We start from the raw sequence: 21,917 nt of genomic DNA, 5'->3' as shown, positions 1-21,917 counted from the left end.
TTTTATGTTGGACACTGTACCCAGGAGTTTAGTCATCTTTTTAACTTTGCCTTCTTCTTTGGTATGCTTGTCTCTCATGCATATTCATTGTAGCTATTCTGAAACCTGACTAGCTTGGTGTACCCTGAGGCTGGGGTTGAGAACCATTGCTGTAGATGACTGAGTGGAGCACTTTAAAGAAAAAGAGAACAATGAACCTATAGATTTCCAGTGAAAAACTAAAGGATCTTTTTAACAACACATCCTTTAGTTTTTCACTGGAAATCTATAGGTTCATTGTTCTCTTTTTCTTTAAAGTGCTCCACTCAGTCATCTACAGCAATGGTTCTCAACCCCAGCCTCAGGGTACACCAAGCTAGTCAGGTTTCAGAATAGCTACAATGAATATGCATGAGAGACAAGCATACCAAAGAAGAAGGCATGCAGATCTATGTCATGCAAGTCATTGTGAACATCCCAACTACACTGAGAACCATAGATCTGCAGAACTTCCAACAGATGGATGCAGTCTCCAAGGCCAGAGAGGATTTAGAAAATCACCAGAAAGGCTCAAGAACATGGAATTCAAATCTACTTCACAGAGCAATCAAGGAAAAAAGAAATTTAAAGGGTAATTCTTTAATAGGGTTCCCACTAAAGGAGCTATTTAAGGTGTCTATTGAAAACCGAGTCTATAAATAAAAGAAAACCTGTAAGTCTGACTTTTGTGGTAAGCAAATTAACGGAAACACTTTTAAAACAGAGAATGGTGAAGATTCTGGAATCCTATGGATTAAAGGACCGGAGGCAATATGGATTCACTAGAGGTAGGTCTTGTCAGACAAATCTGATCCAATTTCTTTGACTGGGTGACTAGAGAATTGGATAGAGGGAGTGTGCTAGATGTGGTGTATTTAGATTTTAGCAAAGCCTTTGACAGTGTTCTACACAGACATCTAATAAATAAACTGAGTGCCCTTGTGATGGGACCCAAAGTGATGGGCTGGGTCAAGAACTGGTTAAGTGGAAGGTGATAAAGGGTAGTGATCAATGAAGATTGCTCAGAGGAAAGGAATGTTACTAGTGATGTGCCTCAAGGTTCTGTTCTTGGACCAGTTCTTTTTAACACTTTTGTGAACAATATTGCTGAAGGGCTATCGGGTAAGATTTGCCTCTTTGCGGATGATACCAAAATCTGCAATAGAGTGGACACCCTGGATTATGTGAATAACATGAAGAAAGACCTGGCGAAGCTTGAATAATGGTCTGAAATTTGGTAGCTAAGATTTAATGCAAAGAAATGCAAGTTCACGCATTTGGGCTGCAAAAACCCAAGTGAACGATATAGTTTAGGGGGTGAAGCATTTATGTGCACAACAGAAGAGCAGGACTTGGGTGTGATTGTACGTGATGATTTTAAGGTGGCCAAACAGGTTGAAAAGGTGACAATGAAAGCTAGAAGGATGCTAGGGTGCATAGAGAGAGGTATGGCCAGTAGGAAATAGAGGTATTGATGCTCCTGTATAAAACTTTGGTGAGACCTCATTTAGAATATTGTGTACAATTCTGGAGACCGCACCTTCCAAAACATATAAAAAGGATGAAGTTAGTCCAGAGGAAGGATACTAAAATAATGTGTGGTCTTCATGCAAAACCATGCAGAAACTGACAATCCGGAAACTATGTGGTCAAATCTAAAATCCATCCTGAATGAAGCAACTGGCCGCTACGTAAAAACAGTAAGCAAACGCCGGAAAAACAAAAAACCACAATGGTTCAACAAGGAAATTTCGGACCTCATTAAAATGAAAAAAGAAACATTTATCAACTACAAACATCTTGGGAAAAGGGAGGCAAAAGAAGACTATCTGGCCAGATCTAAGGCTGTCAAAAAGGCAGTCAGGGAAGCCAAACTTCAAACAGAGGAAAATCTAGCACGGAACATTAAAAAAGGGGACAAATCCTTCTTTAGGTACATTAGCGACAGGAAGAGAAACAAAAATGGAATAGAACGCCTTAGGAAATCAGATGGAAACTACGCAGAATCTGATACTACCAAGGCAGAACTGCTAAACGAATACTTCTGCTCAGTATTCACCTGTGAAGCACCGGGAGATGGTCCACAACTACAAATAAGAGACAGCCAAAATGACCTGTTTCGCGATTACGAGTTTACACCTAGTAGCGTCTACCACGAACTTTCAAGACTCAAAGTGGACAAAGCCATGGGACCAGATAATCTACACCCCAGGGTACTCAGAGAGCTGAGTGAAGTTCTGGCTGAACCACTATCCGTACTCTTCAATCTTTCCATGCGCACGGGAAAAGTACCCCTAGACTGGAAAACGGCTAACGTAATTCCACTCCACAAAAAGGGATGCAGAACAGAGACAGGAAATTACAGACCGGTGAGTCTTACATCCATAGTGTGCAAACTCATGGAAACACTGATCAAACAAGAACTTGACAAAATTCTAGACGAAGAAAGTTTACGTGATCCACATCAACATGGATTTACCAGGGGAAGGTCCTGCCAATCTAATCTGATTGACTTCTTTGACTGGGTGACCAGTCATCTGGATGCCGGTGAGTCCCTTGACGTGATATATTTGGACTTCAGCAAAGCTTTTGATAGCGTCCCACACCGAAGGCTGTTGAACAAACTAAAATCGATGGGATTAGGGGATACATTCACTACATGGATAAAGGATTGGCTAGATGGTAGGCTTCAAAGGGTGATGGTAAACGGTACCCCCTCCAAAACGTCAGCAGTGATGAGTGGAGTACCTCAGGGCTCCGTCTTAGGGCCGATTCTATTCAATTTATTCATAGGAGATTTGACCCAAGGACTTAGAGGAAAAGTATCACTGTTTGCCGACGATGCCAAACTATGCAACATAGTTGGCAACAGCAGTGTGCCTGACTTTATGACGCAGGACCTAAGAAAGCTCGAGCAGTGGTCATCAACTTGGCAGCTAGGCTTCAATGCTAAAAAATGTAAAATAATGCATCTAGGCAAAAAAAATCCACACAGAACTTACACACTAAATGGTGAAACCTTGTCCAGGACCACGATGGAACGTGATTTAGGAGTGATCATTAGTGACGATATGAAGGCTGCCAATCAAGTAGAGAAGGCATCGTCCAAGGCAAGACAAATGATGGGCTGTATCCGTAGGGGTTTTGTCAGCAGAAAACCTGAAGTAATAATGCCACTGTACAGATCCATGGTGAGACCTCATCTCGAGTATTGTGTTCAATTCTGGAGACCACACTACCGAAAAGATGTGTTGAGAATTGAGTCGGTTCAGCGAATGGCTACTAGGATGGTTTTGGGGCTCAGGGATCTCACATATGAAGAAAGGTTAAAAAAACTGCGGATGTACTCATTGGAGGAGCGAAGACAGAGAGGAGACATGATTGAAACCTTTAAGTATATTACTGGGCGTATAGTGGTGAAAGATGATATCTTCAGTCTTACGGGGCCCTCGGTAACCAGAGGACACTCGCTGAAAATCAGGGGAGGGAAATTTCAGGGTGATGCTAGGAAGTACTTCTTCACCGAAAGGGTGGTCGATCATTGGAACGAGCTGCCTCAGCGGGTGATTGAGGCCAGCAGCGTGTTAGATTTCAAGAGGAAATGGGATATTCATGTGGGATCTATAGGAGAGTAAGAATCAGGGGGTGGGTCACTGGTGTGGGCAGACTCGATGGGCTGTGGTCCTTTTCTGCCGTCAATTTCTATGTTTCTATGTTTCTATGTTTCATTCTAAGGCATATGGGTACATATATAAAGATCTCAATATGTATACTTTGGAGGAAAGGCGGGAGAGGGGAGATATGAGAGAGACATTTAAATACCTACGTGGCATAAATGCGCATGAGTCGAGTCTCTTTCATTTGAAAGGAAGCTCTGGAATGAGAGGGTATAGGATGAAATTAAGAGGTGATAGGCTCAGGAGTAATCTAAGGAAATATTTTTTTACACAAAGGGTGGTAGATGCGTAGTACAGTCTCCCAGAAGAGGTGATGGAGATGGAGACTGTCTGAATTCAAGAGAGCTTAGGACAGGCATGCGGGATTTCTTAGAGAGAGGATAAGCAGACTGAATGGGCCATTTGTCCTTAATCTGCCATATTTCTCCGTTTCTATTTTTCTTTTTGTGGAAATGACAGAAAACGTGCATACATTAAGGCACAAGCACTTAGACCACCCTATAACTGATATAAAAGCCCATGCCTTACACATATTGTACATGCATAATGTGATGAAGCTTTCAGGCCACTGCCACCAATTGTGATCAAGAAGAGGTGCTAACACCATTCTACTCAGGTCTTCAACCTCTCTGAAGTGCCATCTGCTGGTTATATGAAGCAGAGGATTCTCACACTTCTAAAATTACCAGTCCTACCTTAGCTTCTTAAATAGGAAACTTTACACTGAAGTCAATGGTTTAGAAGGCTAAACACTAACTAATGTCAAACAAAAAGACAACCATAAACTTGTAACCAGCTTATACTAGAAAGAGCTTCTTGGTATCCCTATCCCATCCAAAATTAACATGTGGTTAATTCCGCCTCCCTTAAACACTATTCCTACCACCTTTGGCTTCATGTTTTTGGGATACCTCATAAGAACATAAGAATAGTCTTACTGGGTCAGATCAATGATCCATCGAGCCCAGTATCCCATCTTCACGGTAGCCAATCCAGGTCACAAGTACATGTTAAAACCAATAGGAGGAAATATTTTTTTCACTCAGAGAATAGTTAAGCTCTGGAACACATTGCCAGAGGATATGGTAAGAGTGGTTAATGTAGCTGGTTTAAAAAAAAAAAGCTTTGGACAAGTTCTTGAAGGAAAAGTCCATATTGAGACAGACATAGGGGAAGTCACTGCTTCCCTGGATTGATAGCAAAGTATGTTGCTACTGTTTGGGTTTTCCCAGGTACTTGTGACCAGGATTGGTCACCATGAGGACGGGATACTGGGCTAGATGGACCATTGGTCTGACCCAGTAAGGCTATTCTTATGTTCTTTTTAAGCATTTTCTTCATTTTATTATAATCACTCTTTCAGAAATTAAATGCCACTAGAGCACATTTCTCTAGATGTCACTCCAGATATCAGCTCAAATTTGATCACTTTATGATCACTGTTCCCCAGAGAACCCAACACAGTTACATCCCATACTATGCCCTGCATTCCTCTAAGAACCAAAACTAAAGTAGCAACTTTGTTGTTGGCTCCTGGACCAGTTGCTCCAAGAATCTACATCTAGGAATTTTATCTCCCTAGCACTCCCTGATGTAACATTTATCCTGTCAATGCTGGAGTAATTGAAACCACCTATTTTACTGTTGCCCAATTTGCCAGCTTTCATAATCTGTCTGCTTATTCTGTCCCAGGAGACAGTAGCATAACCCTACCAGTATATTCCTTCCCTTCATACATGGAATTTCTATCCATATGGATTCCACACTGCTATGTCATGCAGAATGTTTATTTTGTTTGATTCAATTCCTTCTTTAACTTATAGTGCAACCCCGCCCTCCAATTTGATCTACTCCATCCTTGCGATATAATTTGTACCCAGGTAATACAGTATCCCATTGATGCTCTTCCTTCCACCAGGTCTCTGAGATGCCTATTATATCTAACTCATCATTCAGTGCTATATATTCAGTGACGCAGTGATTTGTAAACAGACACTTCAAATTGTGGCTTCAAAAAGTTTCTGCACTTTCAAATTTTCACGGGAAATGGTTGAGGCGGGACAAGTGGTAATACTATTACTATTATTTCTAGAGCACTACCAGACATAAGCAGTGGTGTTCAGAGTCACAAAGGAGACACTCCCTGCTCAAAAGAACTTACAATCTAAACAGACAAGACAGACAAACAGGGGGGTTGGTTAATCTGCTGGCTAGGATGGTAAATAGTGGGCAGAGAGGAGTAGGGTTATGGATTGAAGGCTAAATCAAAAAGGTGGGTGTTACTAGAACACTGGGAAAAATGTATCACAGAAGTGATGTAATTTGCGTTTGAGATATATAATAAATAATGTTTAAAAAATAAAAGTGTGGAAATGCTTTGAAGATCCCTCGTATCTACGGGCTGAGAAGATGAGAGGCATAATTTGAGTCCTTTACTCTGGTCTTACTCTTAAGCACTCTTGGCTTCTTTCACCATTATTGAAACCTTACAATTGGGACTCCCTAAATATCCTGTTTTAATAGTATCCTTCAAGGATACTCCACACCAAACCATCCACTCTTGTGAAACTGTCGGCTTCCCCTCTCACCCCCCCCCCCCACCACCGCCGTCTTAGGTTAAACGTTAGAGCCAGCAGCATGGTTCCATCCTGGTTAAGGTGGAGTCCATCCTTTCAGAATAGGTTCCCCTTTTCCCAGGTTACCCCGTTCATAACAAATCTAAATCCCTCATCCCTGCACCATTATCTCAACCATGCATTGAGACTTCAGAGCTCTGCCTGCCTCTTGCACATGGATCACAAAGCATTTCTGAAAATGCTACCCTGGAGAATATGTATTTCAGCTTTCTACCTAAGAGCCTAAATTTGGCTTCCAGAACTTGGTACCTACATATATCAAGACAGCTAGCTCCTTTCCAACACTATCTAAAATCCTATCTAAGTGATGTATCAGGTCCGCCACCTTCACACCAGACGGTCAAGTAACTAGGGATCCTCATGCCTACCAGTCACCCAGCTATCTACATGCCTAATGATGGACTTACCAACTACAACAGATGTCCTAGCCCTTCCTTCCTGGGCAGAAGCCCCTCCTTAGTGCGAGAGGATATTGCATCCCCTGGTGGACAGGTCCTGGCGACAGGATTATTTTCTACTTCACCAGGGTGAAGCTTTCCTTTTAAGAGACCTCCCTCCTCCAAGGCAGCACAGGGCCTGCCAGACTGGAGGTGGGACTTTTCTACAACGTCCCTGAAGGTCTCCTGTATGTACCTCTTTGTCTCTCTAAGCTGCTCCAAGTCTGCTATTCTAGCCTCAAGGGAACAGATTTGTTCTCTTGAGAGCTTAGTTCTTTGCAGCGAACATACAAATACGGTATACCGTTTCAATTGCACATCAACCCCAGGCTTTCACTGCCCCTGGAGAATTTTTTCCCCTTTCCAGGCTTTCACTGCTTCTATGAACCTTTTCCCCTTTCTGGGCTTTCTAGGCTTCAAACAGGGTACCTTTTCTCTCTATGCTAAGGTGGGTTAATATTTCATTGTGCTTAATAATCTTTACTACAGCGACAAGCAACATTGGCCTGCATATCGCAATAAATGACAGATATACAAACTATGTTGCTCTATGTGCTCTGCTCATACTCCACTCACCTGTATACCTACCAGGAAAGATGCACCTTCAAACCATGGTGCATACTTTTCCACTAGAAGAATTTTATAAGAGGTCATTTACCCACATAAGTGGCAACTTTGCAAGTAAATAACTACAATACCACCATTTATGTGCCTTCCTGCTGCCTAAAACTAGACAGTTTCTTATAGAATTACCGCCTAACAGTTTCTTATAGAATTACCGCCTAACATTTTATACTGTATACTAGTCTTTAAGCCCGTTACATTAACGGGTGCTAGAATAGATGTGTGTGTCTGTCATTCTTTCTGTCTGTGTCTCTCCTTGACCACTGTCTGTCTTTCTTTCTGTCTCTCTCTCCTTGGCCGCTGTCTGTCTTTCTTTCTTTCTGTCACTCTCTCTTCTTGGCCGCTGTCTGTCTGTCTTTCTTTCTTTCTTTCTTTCTTTCTGTCTCTCTCTCTCCTTGGCCGCTGTCTGTCTGTCTTTCTTTCTTTCTGTCTCTCTCTCTCCTTGGCCGCTGTCTGTCTTTCTTTCTGTCTGTCTCTCTCTCTCTCTCTTTCCTTGGCCACTGTCTGTCTTTCTTTCTGTCTCTCTCATTCCTCGGCTGTCCACCACCACCTCTTGCCTGCTCCCCCTGTCCAGTAGGAGCCCTTCTCTCTTCCTTTTACCTCCACCGTGTCCAGCAGCACCCCTTCTCTGCTCCCCCCTGTCCAGCAGCAGTCCTTCTCCCTTCGTTTTACCTCTCCCCTGTCCATCAGCACCCCTCCCTGCACCCCTGTCCAGCAGCAGCCCTTATCCTTTCATTTTACCTCTCCCCTGTCCAGCAGCACCTCTTCCCTGCTCCCCATGTCCAGCAGTAGGTCTTCTCTCTTGCTTTTACCTTCCCCGTCCAGCAGCACCTCTTCCCTGCTCCCCCTGTCCAGCAGTAGGCCTTCTCCCTTCCTCTTACCTCCCCCCTTGTCCAGCAGCACCTTTTACCTGATCCTCCTATCCAGTAATACCCCGTCTCCTTTCCCTGCTCCCCCTGTCTAGCATCCGCTAGCCCAGGCAGCCTCAGGGCTTTTTGCTAGGCCGGCCCACCTCGCATTATCGAAGTGGGCCGGCCTAGCAAATGCCCCGCAGCTGCTACGTTTGCTGGTCCGGGGGTGAGAAGAGGCGTCCTGGCAACAGCAGTGCAGAAGTCAAACCGCCACCGCCGCTCAAATCGCTGCACGTGCCGCAAGCCGCCCCACACACCTCAAATCAAATTTGGCACAGAGGCACACAGCACAGTGGATTATAAACATTGGTAAATAGCACCATGTCCTACCTCATTTTCTGGGGTAGGAGATGAGGTAACTGAGCTGAGGGATCCCTTTCTTGACCCATGCAGATCTGTAACGATAGAAACAGGATGTTCCCATTGTGTTGCTCCCGTTGGTATGTGCCAGTAATAAATACCAGCAATGTCACTGATTTTCTTCCAGCCGGGTGGTAAGTCTGGATCTGTCTGAAATGAATGGTCACTCCATATATCTGCTGAGAGAGAAGAAATCAAACTGGATTTTTAAAAAAATGTGATTTTTTTTAAATATGAACACACAGAGTCCATCAGTGTCCTGAATTAAAGTGGTAAGCTATTGTGATGCTGCTCCCTTACAGTAGTCAATGCACACCATTACCAAGGGAGTACAATGCAAAGTATTATCTTAATAAATATGGTCTTAAATTGTGGATAAACTATAAAAGAAAGATTGAAAGATTAACCATATTACTTATTTGTTACTGCATGGTTAGTACAGAACCAAACATAATTCCCAAGATTTATACTTCCAATTTAATTCTGAATGCAGCTTGCTTTGAACTACTAATGAAAATGCATTAACTAGGCCCCCAATCCCCCCCAAAGAAGAAAACACTAATTATCTAGATCAGGGGTGTCCAACCTTTTGGCTTCCCTGGGCTGCATTGGCCGAAAAAAATGTTTCTGAGGCCGCACAAACATGCAAACACTGCAGCAAGACAGAGGAAGGAGCCGGCAAGATGATAAACACCCGGAGGCAGCAGAGGAAAACACTGCAACAACCTCGACCAGGGCCGCACAAAATACTTCACGGGGCCGCAGGTTGGACACCCCTGATCTAGATTATCTAGTGATCAATTGTATGGGAGAGACAGGGATTATTATGAACCTCTGCGCAAATCATTTGTATGCAAAATTTTGAGTGCATCAATAGCTCTTTTAGAATCAGCCCAAAATCAGATTGGAGCGGACCCACACGGTCTCACCGATCCTGTTTAATACATCTAGCTCTCAATCACTTCCTAAATTCATGTAAATTTGGATGTTATTCATACAGTATGTATTAAATAACTCAATCTCAAATTATGCCTAAGGGGAAGGACTGACCAGTGAGTTAACTAAATTCAGTGATAGAGGGTCTCTTAAACAAGACTCAAACCACTGTGTCTTCAAGATCATATAACCCACTGACTAGATGATCCAACAGGATACTGTAGTCCATGCTGTCGAAAACTGTGGATAAACGTAAAAATACCACAGAGTCCTCATCATATCTAAACTTCTGCAATGATCACTGGTAAGATCCACTAGTGGCCTGATTGAAACCAAGTCTGGTTTGGATCAAGGGATTTTCACTCTTTCAGAAACTGACTTGGCTGTATAGTAGAAGATAGTTTGAAGTACCATATACAAACAATGATAACCAGTACAGAAAATCAGCAAATTAAAATAGAAAAATACGGAAAAAACAAACAAGATGGAAAGTAAGCTACACAAAAATAAATTCAAGGAAAAAAACCCCAAATTATCAGGCACAAAAGAAAGAATAGACTCTGAGGGCCGGATTCTGTATAAGGACGCCAAGGCTCAGAAGCCACCTAAGTGGCTTTTAAGAATTGCACATGAGCGTCCTATAAAGAATAGCGTCTGTCCTCATGGACATTTGGCCTATCCCAATGTTTCCCAAGTCAGTTCTGGAGTACCTCCCCCCCCACCCCCTTGCCAGTCAGGTTTTCTGGATATCCACATTGAATATGCATGAAATTGATTTGCATACACTGCCTCCACTATATGCAAATCCTTCATACATATTCATTGTGGATATCCTAAAAACCTGGCTGGCAAAGAGGGGTGGGGGGGTACTCCAGAACTGTCTTGAGAAACACTGGGATAGGCCAAATGTTTATCTGCCTTAATTTTTCTCTGTTTATATTTCTACCTTCAGTTCTACTAGATCTGTGGCAGGTGTAATTATGGGCATGTAAATATTATATATAAAAAGTCTTAAATATATATCAAAATGCAAGTTAATACTTATATCATCATATCTTATAACCTCGGGGTCAACAGCTGGGTCAACAGACTCAAACTGGCTAGGCTCTTCATTAGTCCCGTTGGTTAGTTATGTGTTGTTTTTTTATATTTAATTCATTCCTTTTGTGGCATGTAATTCATAATTTACTTTTATAACTCCATGTTGGTATTCTATCAATTCATAACACACAACAAAAACTATGTGCGCTTAGCTTGCTTAGCAGCATCACCTCTCCGACGGAACATCCGTTTCAGTCCTTTCTTCAGGGAGCAGGAGAGCTTTTAAAGCAAAATGCTGCAAAGCCCAAAAGATCGTATTAATACTTTTACAACTAACAGTCTAAAAACAACTTTTGAAATTTAGCACCTCGGCATCCCCAACAGTGGATATACGCAAATTTGCGTTAGATTTATCGGCTACTGTGAGCAAATCAGCTTCCTCATTTAGACCTACTGGCGCTATGCTATTGATTTCAAAAATCCATTTTTGTGCAGAAATTTTCTCCTCTTTCTCAACAAATTAATCACATTATATGTAAGCACTGGCATGCAGCTAAGCTAGGAATGGACACTATTGATGACAAACCTTTAATGGCATATCACCGTACTAAAAATATTAGAGAAATGCTTAAATGCCCTTTATATGAACAAAATGTAAATTTACATTTAGGGAGTCATACCATATGTGGCGCATGTGGCAATAGTTGGATCCATACTATTACAGATAAAAGATACTGTTCTAAACATAATTCTACATGCAACAGTGCTGGAGTCATCTACATGATACAATGCCCCTGCAATAAAATCTACATAGGGCGTACTAAAAGACCCATCAAAATTAGACTTACAGAACACATGTCTAGAGTCCATACATTGAAGGAAAATGCCCCTTTAGTTAGGCATTGGCAAACATTAGATACGTTAAAGGGAAGCAACCGGCTAGTGGGACCGCTGGACGACGGAGACAGGAAGGGAGTGGTGAAGGAGGAGAAAGAAGTGGCAGAAAGACTTAACATGTTCTTTTCGTCTGTATTTACAAACGAAGACACATCCAACATACTGGAACCTGAGCAATTCTTCAATGGAAATCGAGCAGAAAACATCGATGAACATTTTGAAAGAACAAACTTCTGATAACCAGCCAACATGGTTTCTGCAAGGGGAGATCGTGTCTATCGAACTTATTGCACTTCCTTGAAGGAATTAACAAACGGATGGACAAAGGAGACCCCATAGACATCATATATCTAGATTTCCAAAAAGCCTTTGACAAGGTGCCCCATGAACGCCTACTCCGGAAACTCCGGAAGAACCATGGGGTGGAAGGAGACGTACATAGATTGATCAAAAACTGGTTGGCGGGTAGGAAACAGAGGGTAGGAGTGAAGGACCACTACTTGAACTGGAGGAGGGTCACGAGTGGGGTCCCGCAGGGCTCGGGGCTCAGGCCGCTGCTATTTAATATATTCATAAATGATCTAGAAACAGGGACGAAGTGTGAGATAATAAAATTTGCAGACGACACCAAACTATTTAGTGGAGCTCGGACTAAAGAGGACTGTGAAGAATTGTAAAGGGACTTGAACAAACTAGGGGAATGGGCGACGAGAGGGCAGATGAAGTTCAACGTTGAGAAATGTAAAGTATTACATGTGGGAAACAGAAACCCGAGGTACAACTATACGATGGGAGGGATGTTATTAAATGAGTACCCAAGAAAGGGACTTGGGGGTAATGGTGGACATGACAATGAAGCCGAAGGCACAGTGCGCAGTAGCTGCTAAGAAGGCAAACAGAATGCTAGGCATAATCAAGAAGGGTATTACAACCAGAACGAAAGAAGTTATCCTGCCATTGTATCGGGTGATGGTGCGTCCGCATCTGGAGTACTGCGTCCAATATTGGTCGCCATACCTTAAGAAGGACATGGCGTTACTCGAGAGGGTTCAGAGGAGAGCGACGTGTCTGATAATGGGAAACCTTTCATACGCTGAGAGATTGGAGAAACTGGATCTCTTTTCCCTGGAGAAGAGGAGACTTAGAGAGGATATGATAGACACTTACAAGATCATGAATGGCATAGAGAGAGTAGAGAGGGACAGATTCTTCAAACTTTCAAATAATAAAAGAACAAGAGGGCATTCAAAAAAGTTGAAAGGGGACAGTTTCAAAACGAATGCTAGGAAGTTCTTCTTTACCCAACGTGTGGTGGACAACTGGAATGCGCTTCCAGAGAGCATAATAGGGCAGAGTACGGTTCAAGAAAGGATTGGACAATTTCCTGCTGGAAAAGGGGACAGAGGGGTATAGATAGAGGATTACTGCACATGTCCTGGACCTGTTGGGCCGCCACGTGAGCAGACTGCTGAGCACGATGGACCTCAGGTCTGACCCAGCAGAGGCATTGCTTATGTTCTTATGTTCTTAACATACTTTACAAGACCTATGGTGAACAGTTATGGACGTTATCAATGTTGGGTGGGAGGGAGGAAGGAGATTTATATAGACTGCTAGCTCGTAGAGAATTAAAATGGATTTTTGAAATCAATAGCATAGTGCCAGTAGGTCTAAATGAGGAAGCTGATTAGCTCACAGTGGCCGATTAATCAAACGCAAATTTGCGTATATCCGCTGTTGGGCTCTAGCTCACGTTCTTTGTGGGAGAGGTTTCCTTGTTAAATGAGAGAGACGCTGCAGCCATATTCACACAGACTCGCAGCAATATGTTATAGACACCGTCTACCCGGTGAGTGGCTTTTGATATAAATCCAGAATTTTACCATTTAGATTTGATAATTTAATAAGAGATTTAAGTAGTTGAGTCAGCGGGGATGCCGAGGTGCTAAATTTCAAAAGTTGTTTTTAGACGTTAGTTGTACAAGTATTAATACGATCTTTTGGGCTTTGCAGCATTTTGCTTTAAAAGCTCACCTGCTCCCTGAAGAAAGGGCTGAAACGGATGTTCCGTCAGAGAGGTGATGCTGCTAAGCAAGCTAAGCGCACATAGTTTTGGTTGTGTGTTATGAATTGATGAAATACCAACATGGAGTTATAAAAGTAAATTATGAAGTACATGCCACAAAAGGAATGAATTAAATATAAAAAAACAACACATAACTAACCAACGGGACTAAAGAAGAGCCTAGCCAGTTTGAGTCTGTTGACCCAACTGGCATACTGAAGACCCTGAGGTTATAAAATATGATGATATAAGTATTAACTTGCACTTTGATATATATTTAAGACTTTTTCTATATGATATTCACATGCCTATAATTACACCTGCCACAGATCTAGTAAAACTGAAGGTAGAAATATAAACAGAGAAAAATTAAGGCAGATAAATATTTGGCCTATCCTTCCCAAGACAGTTCTGGAGTACCCCCCCCCCCCCCTTTGCCAGTCAGGTTTTTAGGATATCTACAATGAATATGTATGAAGGATTTGCATATAGTGGAGGCAGTGTATGCAAATCAATTTCATGCATATTCAATGTGGATATCCAGAAAACCTGACTGGCAAGGGGGTACTTCAGGACCAACTTGGAAAACACTGGCTATCCAATCTGTCCATCCATGCCATCTACTATCCTTCCCCCTTAGAGACCTATGTACTTTCCCAAGCTTTTAAAAAAAAAATAAAAAAAATTCAGAGATACAGTTATAGAAACAGAAAAATGAAGGAAGGTGAAAACTATATGACCTATCCAGTCTGATCATCCAGATAGTTCTGAGCTCTTTAGGGACAACGGGATAGAAAATTAAATAAATAAATAGCTGAAGTAGGATTTGAACCTAGGACTCCTGATTCTCAGCCCATTTCTATAACCATTAGACTACCCCTCTGTACTAGATCTCTAAATGTAGCATATATAAGCATAACTTACTGAATTCTGTACCTTACATGCCCCTTTTATGCTCTACCCACCCTTGCAGTTATGCACCATGCCACTTATTCATGTCATTACAGAATAGCATTTAGGCACCTTGCTGCTCTTTGCATGTAAGTGTACACATAGGAGCCAGCTCTATGGGGGTTTAAGCACCCCTAATATTGAACAATCTATATCAGTGTTTTTCAACCTTTTTACACTTATGGACCGGCAGAAATAAAAGAATTATTCTGTGGACCGGTATCGGTCCATGGACCGGCAGTTGAAGAACACGGGGCTAAGTTGTGGGCCAGACCCCACCCATCTCTACCCAATCTCCACCCCAGACCTCGCCCCCATAATAGTACTAATTGCACTTTGCACATGCCATGCCTCATCTGGAAGCCTTCCCTCTGACGTTGCAATGTCCGAGAGAAGGCTTCCGGTTCAGGCGCAGGATGCCCCTAGGAGCCACTGCCTGTGGTTTTGTGCACTGAATCAGTTAGGAAGAGGGAGCTGGCTCAAAGATAACGCTGCATCGATTGCACCATGGACCAGCGGTTGAAGAACACTGTGCTGGCCCTGTGGACCGGCTGGAAATTTCTGTGGACAGGCACTGGTCTGTCAACCGGTGGTTGAAGAACACTGATATATAAGACTGTGTTCAGGGAAGGGTAAATTCCACTGTGGTTTGGCACCTCCAATCATTTTGAAAAGTTGGCTCCTATGAGTGGCTCCTTTGTGTTTCTAGCAGGCAGCTATTCAGACATCCTGCTTATGCCAACCCCATAAGAGAGAAGACTCTGAGGTTGGCAGTAGTATGTTGCCTGTATCACTGCCCACTGCCACCGACTACTACAGAAGAAACTTTAAAAGGTACAGAGGAGGGAAGGGGGTTAAGAGAGACAAAGAGATACTGGGTCACTGGCTGGGGAGAAGACATGAGGGAAAGAAGTTCACTGGCATAAATAAGGTCCGTAATTAAAATGACCCCAAAACTCCCATGGCACACCTATGGAGCAGTCGCACCCTGACTGAAAAAAGGCTGCCTTAGATCTTTATCAGTTCCTGCTGCTTGATCTGGTTTTACAAAATATTAACAACTAAGTATCAGTGAAAGAAGAAAAGGAGGGTGGTTGGTTCAGCATGCAAGTAGCTACAACACGTGGTGCATAGTGGGTGATGCTGTCATTCTGCTCATAGCTAGGAGGCAATACAACTGCACATCAGGAACAGGTGAAAAGTGCATCAGTTACCGTATTTTCACGCAAATAACACGCACCCGTATAAAACGCGCACACGTGTATAGCGCGCAGAAATCACGATGATAAGCACAAAAACTTTGGTATAACGCGCTCACGATTATACCGCGCATGCTGCCCGACTCTCCGTTCACCCCCCTGACTTCCGTGCACTGCCCCGCCTCTCCGTGCGCTGTCCCGACTCTCCGTTCACCCCCCCTGACTTCCGTGCACTGCCCCGCCTCTCCGTGCGCTGTCCCGACTCTCCGTTCACCCCCCCTGACTTCCATGCACTGCCCTGACTTTCCGTGCGCTGTCCCGACTCTCCGTTCACCCCCCCTGACTTCCGTGCACTGCCCTGACTTTCCGTGCGCTGTCCCGACTCTCCGTTCACCCCCCTGACTTCCGTGCACTGCCCCGCCTCTCCGTGCGCTGTCCCGACTCTCCGTTCACCCCCCCTGACTTCCATGCACTGCCCTGACTTTCCGTGCGCTGTCCCGACTCTCCGTTCACCCCCCCTGACTTCCGTGTACTGCCCTGACTTTCCGTGCGCTGTCCCGACTCTCCGTTCACCCCCCTGACTTCCGTGCACTGCCCCGCCTCTCCGTGCGCTGTCCCGACTCTCCGTTCCCCCCCCCCCCCCCCGACGTCCGATTCATCCCCCCCCCCGGCAGGACCATTCGCACCCCCACCCCGAAGGACCGCCGACTCCCCGACAATATCGGGCCAGGAGGGAGCCCAAACCCTCCTGGCCACGGCGACCCCCTACCCCCACCCCGCACTACATTACGGGCAGGAGGGATCCCCGGCCCTCCTGCCCTCGACGCAAACCCCCCTCCCCCCCAACGACCGCCCCCCCCAAGAACCTCCGACCGCTCCCCCAGCCGACCCGCGACCCCCCCTGGCGACCCCCACGACCCCCCCACCCCCCTTCCCCGTACCTTTGGTAGTTGGGCCAGAAGGGAGCCCAAACCCTCCTGGCCACGGCGACCCCCTAACCCCACCCCGCACTACATTACGGGCAGGAGGGATCCCAGGCCCTCCTGCCCTCGACGCAAACCCCCCTCCCTCCAACGACCGTCCCCCCCCAAGAACCTCCGACCGACCCGCGACCCCCCTGGCCGACCCCCCCACCCCCCTTCCCCGTACCTTTGGAAGTTGGCCGGACAGACGGGAGCCAAACCCGCCTGTCCGGCAGGCAGCCAACGAAGGAATGAGGCCGGATTGGCCCATCCGTCCTAAAGCTCCGCCTACTGGTGGGGCCTAAGGCGCGTGGGCCAATCAGAATAGGCCCTGGAGCCTTAGGTCCCACCTGGGGGCGCGGCCTGAGGCACATGGGCCCAACCCGACCATGTGCCTCAGGCCGCGCCCCCAGGTGGGACCTAAGGCTCCAGGGCCTATTCTGATTGGCCCACGCGCCTTAGGCCCCACCAGTAGGCGGAGCTTTAGTACGGATGGGCCAATCCGGCCTCATTCCTTCGTTGGCTGCCTGCCGGACAGGCGGGGTTGGCTCCCGTCTGTCCGGCCAACTTCCGAAGGTACGGGGGAGGGGGGTGGGGGGGTCGTGGGGGTCGGCCAGGGGGGTCGCGGGTCGGCTGGGGGGGCGGTCGGAGGTTCTTGGGGGGGGGACGGTCGTTGGGGGGGAGGGGGGTTTGCGTCGAGGGCAGGAGGGCCTGGGATCCCTCCTGCCCGTAATGTAGTGCGGGGTGGGGTTAGGGGGTCGCCGTGGCCAGGAGGGTTTGGGCTCCCTTCTGGCCCGATATTGTCGGGAAGTCGGCGGTCCTTCGGGGTGGGGGTGCGAGTGGTCCTGCCGGGGGGGGGGATGTATCGGACGTCGGGGAGTCGGCCGGGCAAGAGGGCTTGGGCTCCCTCTTGCTCCGATCGTGGATGCGGGTGCGGGTGGGAGCGCGTGCGAGTGGTCGTTCGGGGTGGGGGTGCGAGTGGTCCTGCTGGGGGGGTGAATCGGGCGTCGGGCGGGGTGGGAACTATGTTTTAAAACTTTCGTATACCGCGCTCACGCATATAACGCGCGAGGGGTATGCGCGGTAGGTAAAAACGCGTATAACGCGCGCGTTATATGCGTGAAAATACGGTACACTTATTCATTTGGTGTGGTAATCTCAGATGGAAATTCTGAAGTCACAGAATTAAACGGAATGCTGCAATGTTCCACTAAGTTCCTCTGTGCTTCTGCCAGAAACAAAAAGGAATTCTTCTCTTCATGCTTCTTTGTCCACTCATGGAGGCTTGGCAGATTTGGTAGCAGGAGCTATAGGCAGCAGCAACAGCACACCCACTGACCCTGAATTTGTGGGAAGAAGCAGAAATAGCAGAGATCTATAGAAGAGGAGAGGAAGCAAAAGGGCCTTGAACTAGTAAAAAAGGGCCTGGGGGAGTGGAAGCTCACAGGTCATCAGAGATCAATCAGGCTAAATATATTTTCCCCTGCCTGTCAATGTGAAAATACAAGAAGTACTAATTTTAGATTATAAATAATGGATTATAATGCTAGAATCCAATACCCCCTGAAAATGTGATTTTTCACTGACACTATCACTATTTTATGAGGTCCAGCACTCATTGTTACAGGACAGTAAATTTAGTTACTTTAAAAAGCCCAAAAGCATGGGGGAAAAAAATCATAAATTTATCACCTGTCAGAGGCATTAAAATTCCATCAACCACCGCAGGAACAGCAGCTCTTACTGAAAAGCTGTCAACCACGATTTAGGAGACTATCAAAACAGTAACGAAATAGAGAAAATGGCAACAGAAGAGACACATTTCATATCGTAGCCAAGATACATAAAATAGAAAAAAAATATATACTATGAGAACCCATTTTAAAGATTAAAGCCAACACTGATATTCCTAGTGCGTTATTACCCTTCTTTGTACTATCAAATAGTTAAAAATAAATATGACATGGTTTTGCCTTTGATTCTTCTTATTGAAGATGGTAGAAAAGAAAACGATGACATCAGATGAACTGTGTGCTATACTGAATACTACCTGTTACATTAGTAGTGAACTTATACAACATGCGATATAAACTGAAAGGAAGTGTTATACCATAAATGTTTAGACAAGCAGAAGGGGGCAGAGATAATCAGTTATATTTCAAGCTGGCAAACACTGTCAGATCAAAGGATAAAGAAAATATATTAGACCTGACAATTAAGTTTGCGAATTCATCCTAGAAAAAGTGCTACATACCTCATTACTGAATATCACTATGGTCACCTTCAAAGTGCTCCCTTTGGAAAGCAATGCACCAATGCCAGTGCCTAGTACACCAAAGCAATTTTGGAACTCTTTTTCTGGAATGGCTATCAGAGCTGTCGTCGTATTACCTTTAGGCCCTGATTCTCTAAAAGTGCGTCCCGATTTTAGGCAGCTGTAGGCGTCCTACAGCTGTCTAATCAGCCAATCGGGATGCACGTTTTAAAAAAAAAAATGCTCCCCAGGCAGGCCGCCTATATTAAAGGCGAGGCCCGCAAGACACCTAGGCCCTGATTCTGTATAGGACGCTCGGGAGAGGCGTCCTATTCAGAATCGGCCTAAACTAAACCCCGATTCTGTAACCGGCGTCCATGTTACAGACGCGGGTTAGAGAATCGGGTTAGATTAGACACGGCCCGCTACACTTATCGCGGCAAGGGATCTCTCTGCCGCTATAAGTATAGCGGGCCGTGGCCCCCTGACCGATCACTGGCAGGAGGGTGCCCAAACCCTCCTGCCTGAAGACGCACCCCCCTCCCCGACACTACCGACCGCCCCCCCCAACACTACCGATCGCCCCCCCCCGACAATATCGGTCGCTGGCAGGAGGGTGCCCAATCCCTCCTGCCCGAAGACGCACCCCCCCCTGGCGCTAACAACCCCCACTCCACCAAACCTGTTCTTACAGATGGGTCTTGTACGTCGAGCAAGCAGGCACGCCTCGTCGAAATGAGGGGGGCCCGCCCCTTCCCGGCCCATCCCGCCGAAGCCTAAGGCCTGATTGGCCCAGGCTCTAGAAGCCTGGACCAATCAGGCCTTAGGAATAGCGGGTCCGCCCATCCCTACTAAGTCTAAGGTCTGATTGGCCAATCAGGCCTTAGATTAAGTGGGGATGGGCGGACCCGCTATGCTTAAGGCCTGATTGGTCCAGGCTTCTAGAGCCTGGGCCAATCAGGCCTTAGGCTTCGGCGGGATGGGCTGGGCCCACCTCATTTCGACGAGGCGTGCCTGCTTGCTCGACGTGCAAGACCCATCTGTAAGAACAGGTTTGGTGGAGTGGGGGTTGTTAGCGCCGGGGGGGGTGCGTCTTCGGGCAGGAGGGATTGGGCACCCTCCTGCCAGCGACCGATATTGTCGGGGGGGGATCGGTAATGTCGGGGTAGGGGGCGGTTGGTAGTGTCGGGGGGGGGCGGTCGGTAGTGTCGGGGAGGGGGGTGCGTCTTCGGGCAGGAGGGTTTGGGCACCCTCCTGCCAGTGATCAGTCAGGGGCCACGGCCCGCTATACTTATAGCGGCAGAGAGATCCCTTGCCGCGATAAGTATAGCGGCCGCGTCTACTTACAATGTAGACCAGCATTTTGCTGGCCTACATTTTTAAGCTTCTCATCTACTAGGGAGATGCTAGGGCCGCCTAGGTTCAGCCTAAGGCCCTTAGACGAGCTTAGGCATCTTGCGGGTCTCCCTAGGCTCCCGGAGGCGCCTTCAGGCCTGCCTGGGGAGCATTTTTTTTTTTAAACGTGCATCCCGATTGGCTGATTAGACAGCTGTAGGACGTCTACAGCTGCCTAAAATCGGGATGCACTTTTAGAGAATCAGGGCCTTAATGTCATCAAAATGTCTTCCTTTAGTACTGCTTCCAGCACTGCTATCTTGCACTCAGCTTTTGGCTGCAACAATTGTTTTTTAGGCTTGTCCAAAATTTGTCCACATCTATCAAAGACTGCATTATTACATCTTGGATCCATGAAGAAGGCGTGTTTAGCCGAAAACACAGCCTGTGTTGGGTCCTCTTATGACATATGTGGATAGAGCTTTTATTGTGCTTATTGTTTCTATTGTTGTTGTCAAGAATATGTTGAATAAACTACAACTCAAGGTCCGAGAACATTGACTTTCCACAGTCTCATTTGTTTGGATTTGCTCTTCTTTTCCTGTGGAAATTTGGGTCTTCTTGTTTTTGCAGTTTTACAATGAAAACATTTTTGAACATACAAAAATCAATGGATAGTCATGCTAAAAAGTCTAACTTTACTATGTTTAATGAATCTCATTCCACTCAGCACATAAACGTAGAGAGTAACAGATAAAGCTATAAAATTTCATGTTGAAATTCCAAGCTGTTGCTGAGAAAAGTATAGGGGACATAGAGAAGGGAAAGAGAAGTACACAAAGATGGAAGATGGATGGTGAGCACAGAAAAGAAGAAATTAGAGAATGACATGGGGACCAATTTTTTCCCATCCCCGCAAGAACTCAATTTCCTCATCCCATCCCTGTGAGTTTTGTCAGTGTCCCTGTCCCATTCCTGTAAACTCTGCCTTAACCACACAAGCCTCGAACACTTATGATTTTAAACTGTTTGAGACTTATGCAGATGAGATCAGAGCTTGCAGGAATGGGGCAGGGACAGAGACAGAACTTGCTGGGATGGGACAATGAGTTCCTGTGGTGACGGGGAAAAATTTATCCCCATGTCATTCTCTAGAAGAAATGTCAAATGAGCAGGAGACCCTGGCATGTGAGTTAAGAGATTTTGCTATTGCAGAGGTAAACAGAAACCAGAGCCTGGGACCAACGTGACTTGAAAAATAATGGTAGAAAAATAGTTGTACTTTCTATTTTGTGATTAGAATATATGAGACCTGAAATGATTATCCATGTTAGACATGGGTAGGGCCCAGGGCAGAAATTTGGGAGGAGACCCCAAATTCCACTACTAGCCCGTGCCATCTTCAGCTTCCAACAGGCTAGGGCTTTCTCTAGCTAGGGAGACAGGTCTACCTTAATAACAATTTATGGACTTCTAGGAACTTGTCCAAACCTTTTTTTTTTTTTTTTTTTTTTAGCCCTGCTATGCCAACTGCTTTTACCACATCCACTGGCATTGAGTTTCAGAGCTTAATTTGTGCCCTAGTGATCCCATATTTTCACTCACTCCACCCAC

At 45.6% G+C, this 21,917-nt stretch overlaps 1 protein-coding gene across 24 annotated transcripts in view; it reads right to left on the bottom strand.

The window, feature by feature from the left end:
• APBB2 (amyloid beta precursor protein binding family B member 2) overlaps nt 1–21,917 on the bottom strand; it is a 586,942-nt gene that overhangs the window by 236,138 nt on the left and 328,887 nt on the right. For 20 of the 24 annotated variants that reach the window (XM_033946701.1, XM_033946629.1, XM_033946610.1 and 17 more), the window contains one exon: nt 8,634–8,842. In XM_033946701.1, coding sequence (XP_033802592.1) covers nt 8,634–8,842 — 209 coding nt within the window. The remainder of the gene's footprint in view (nt 1–8,633; nt 8,843–21,917) is intronic. The other 4 variants (XM_033946728.1, XM_033946781.1, XM_033946788.1 and 1 more) reach the window with 1 other exon arrangement.

This window comes from Geotrypetes seraphini, chromosome 1 (assembly GCF_902459505.1).
Source record: "Geotrypetes seraphini chromosome 1, aGeoSer1.1, whole genome shotgun sequence".
NCBI lineage: Eukaryota > Metazoa > Chordata > Amphibia > Gymnophiona > Dermophiidae > Geotrypetes > Geotrypetes seraphini.
The sequence above is the reverse complement of the archived record's forward strand: the minus strand, read 5'-3'. Positions and strand labels throughout refer to the sequence as shown.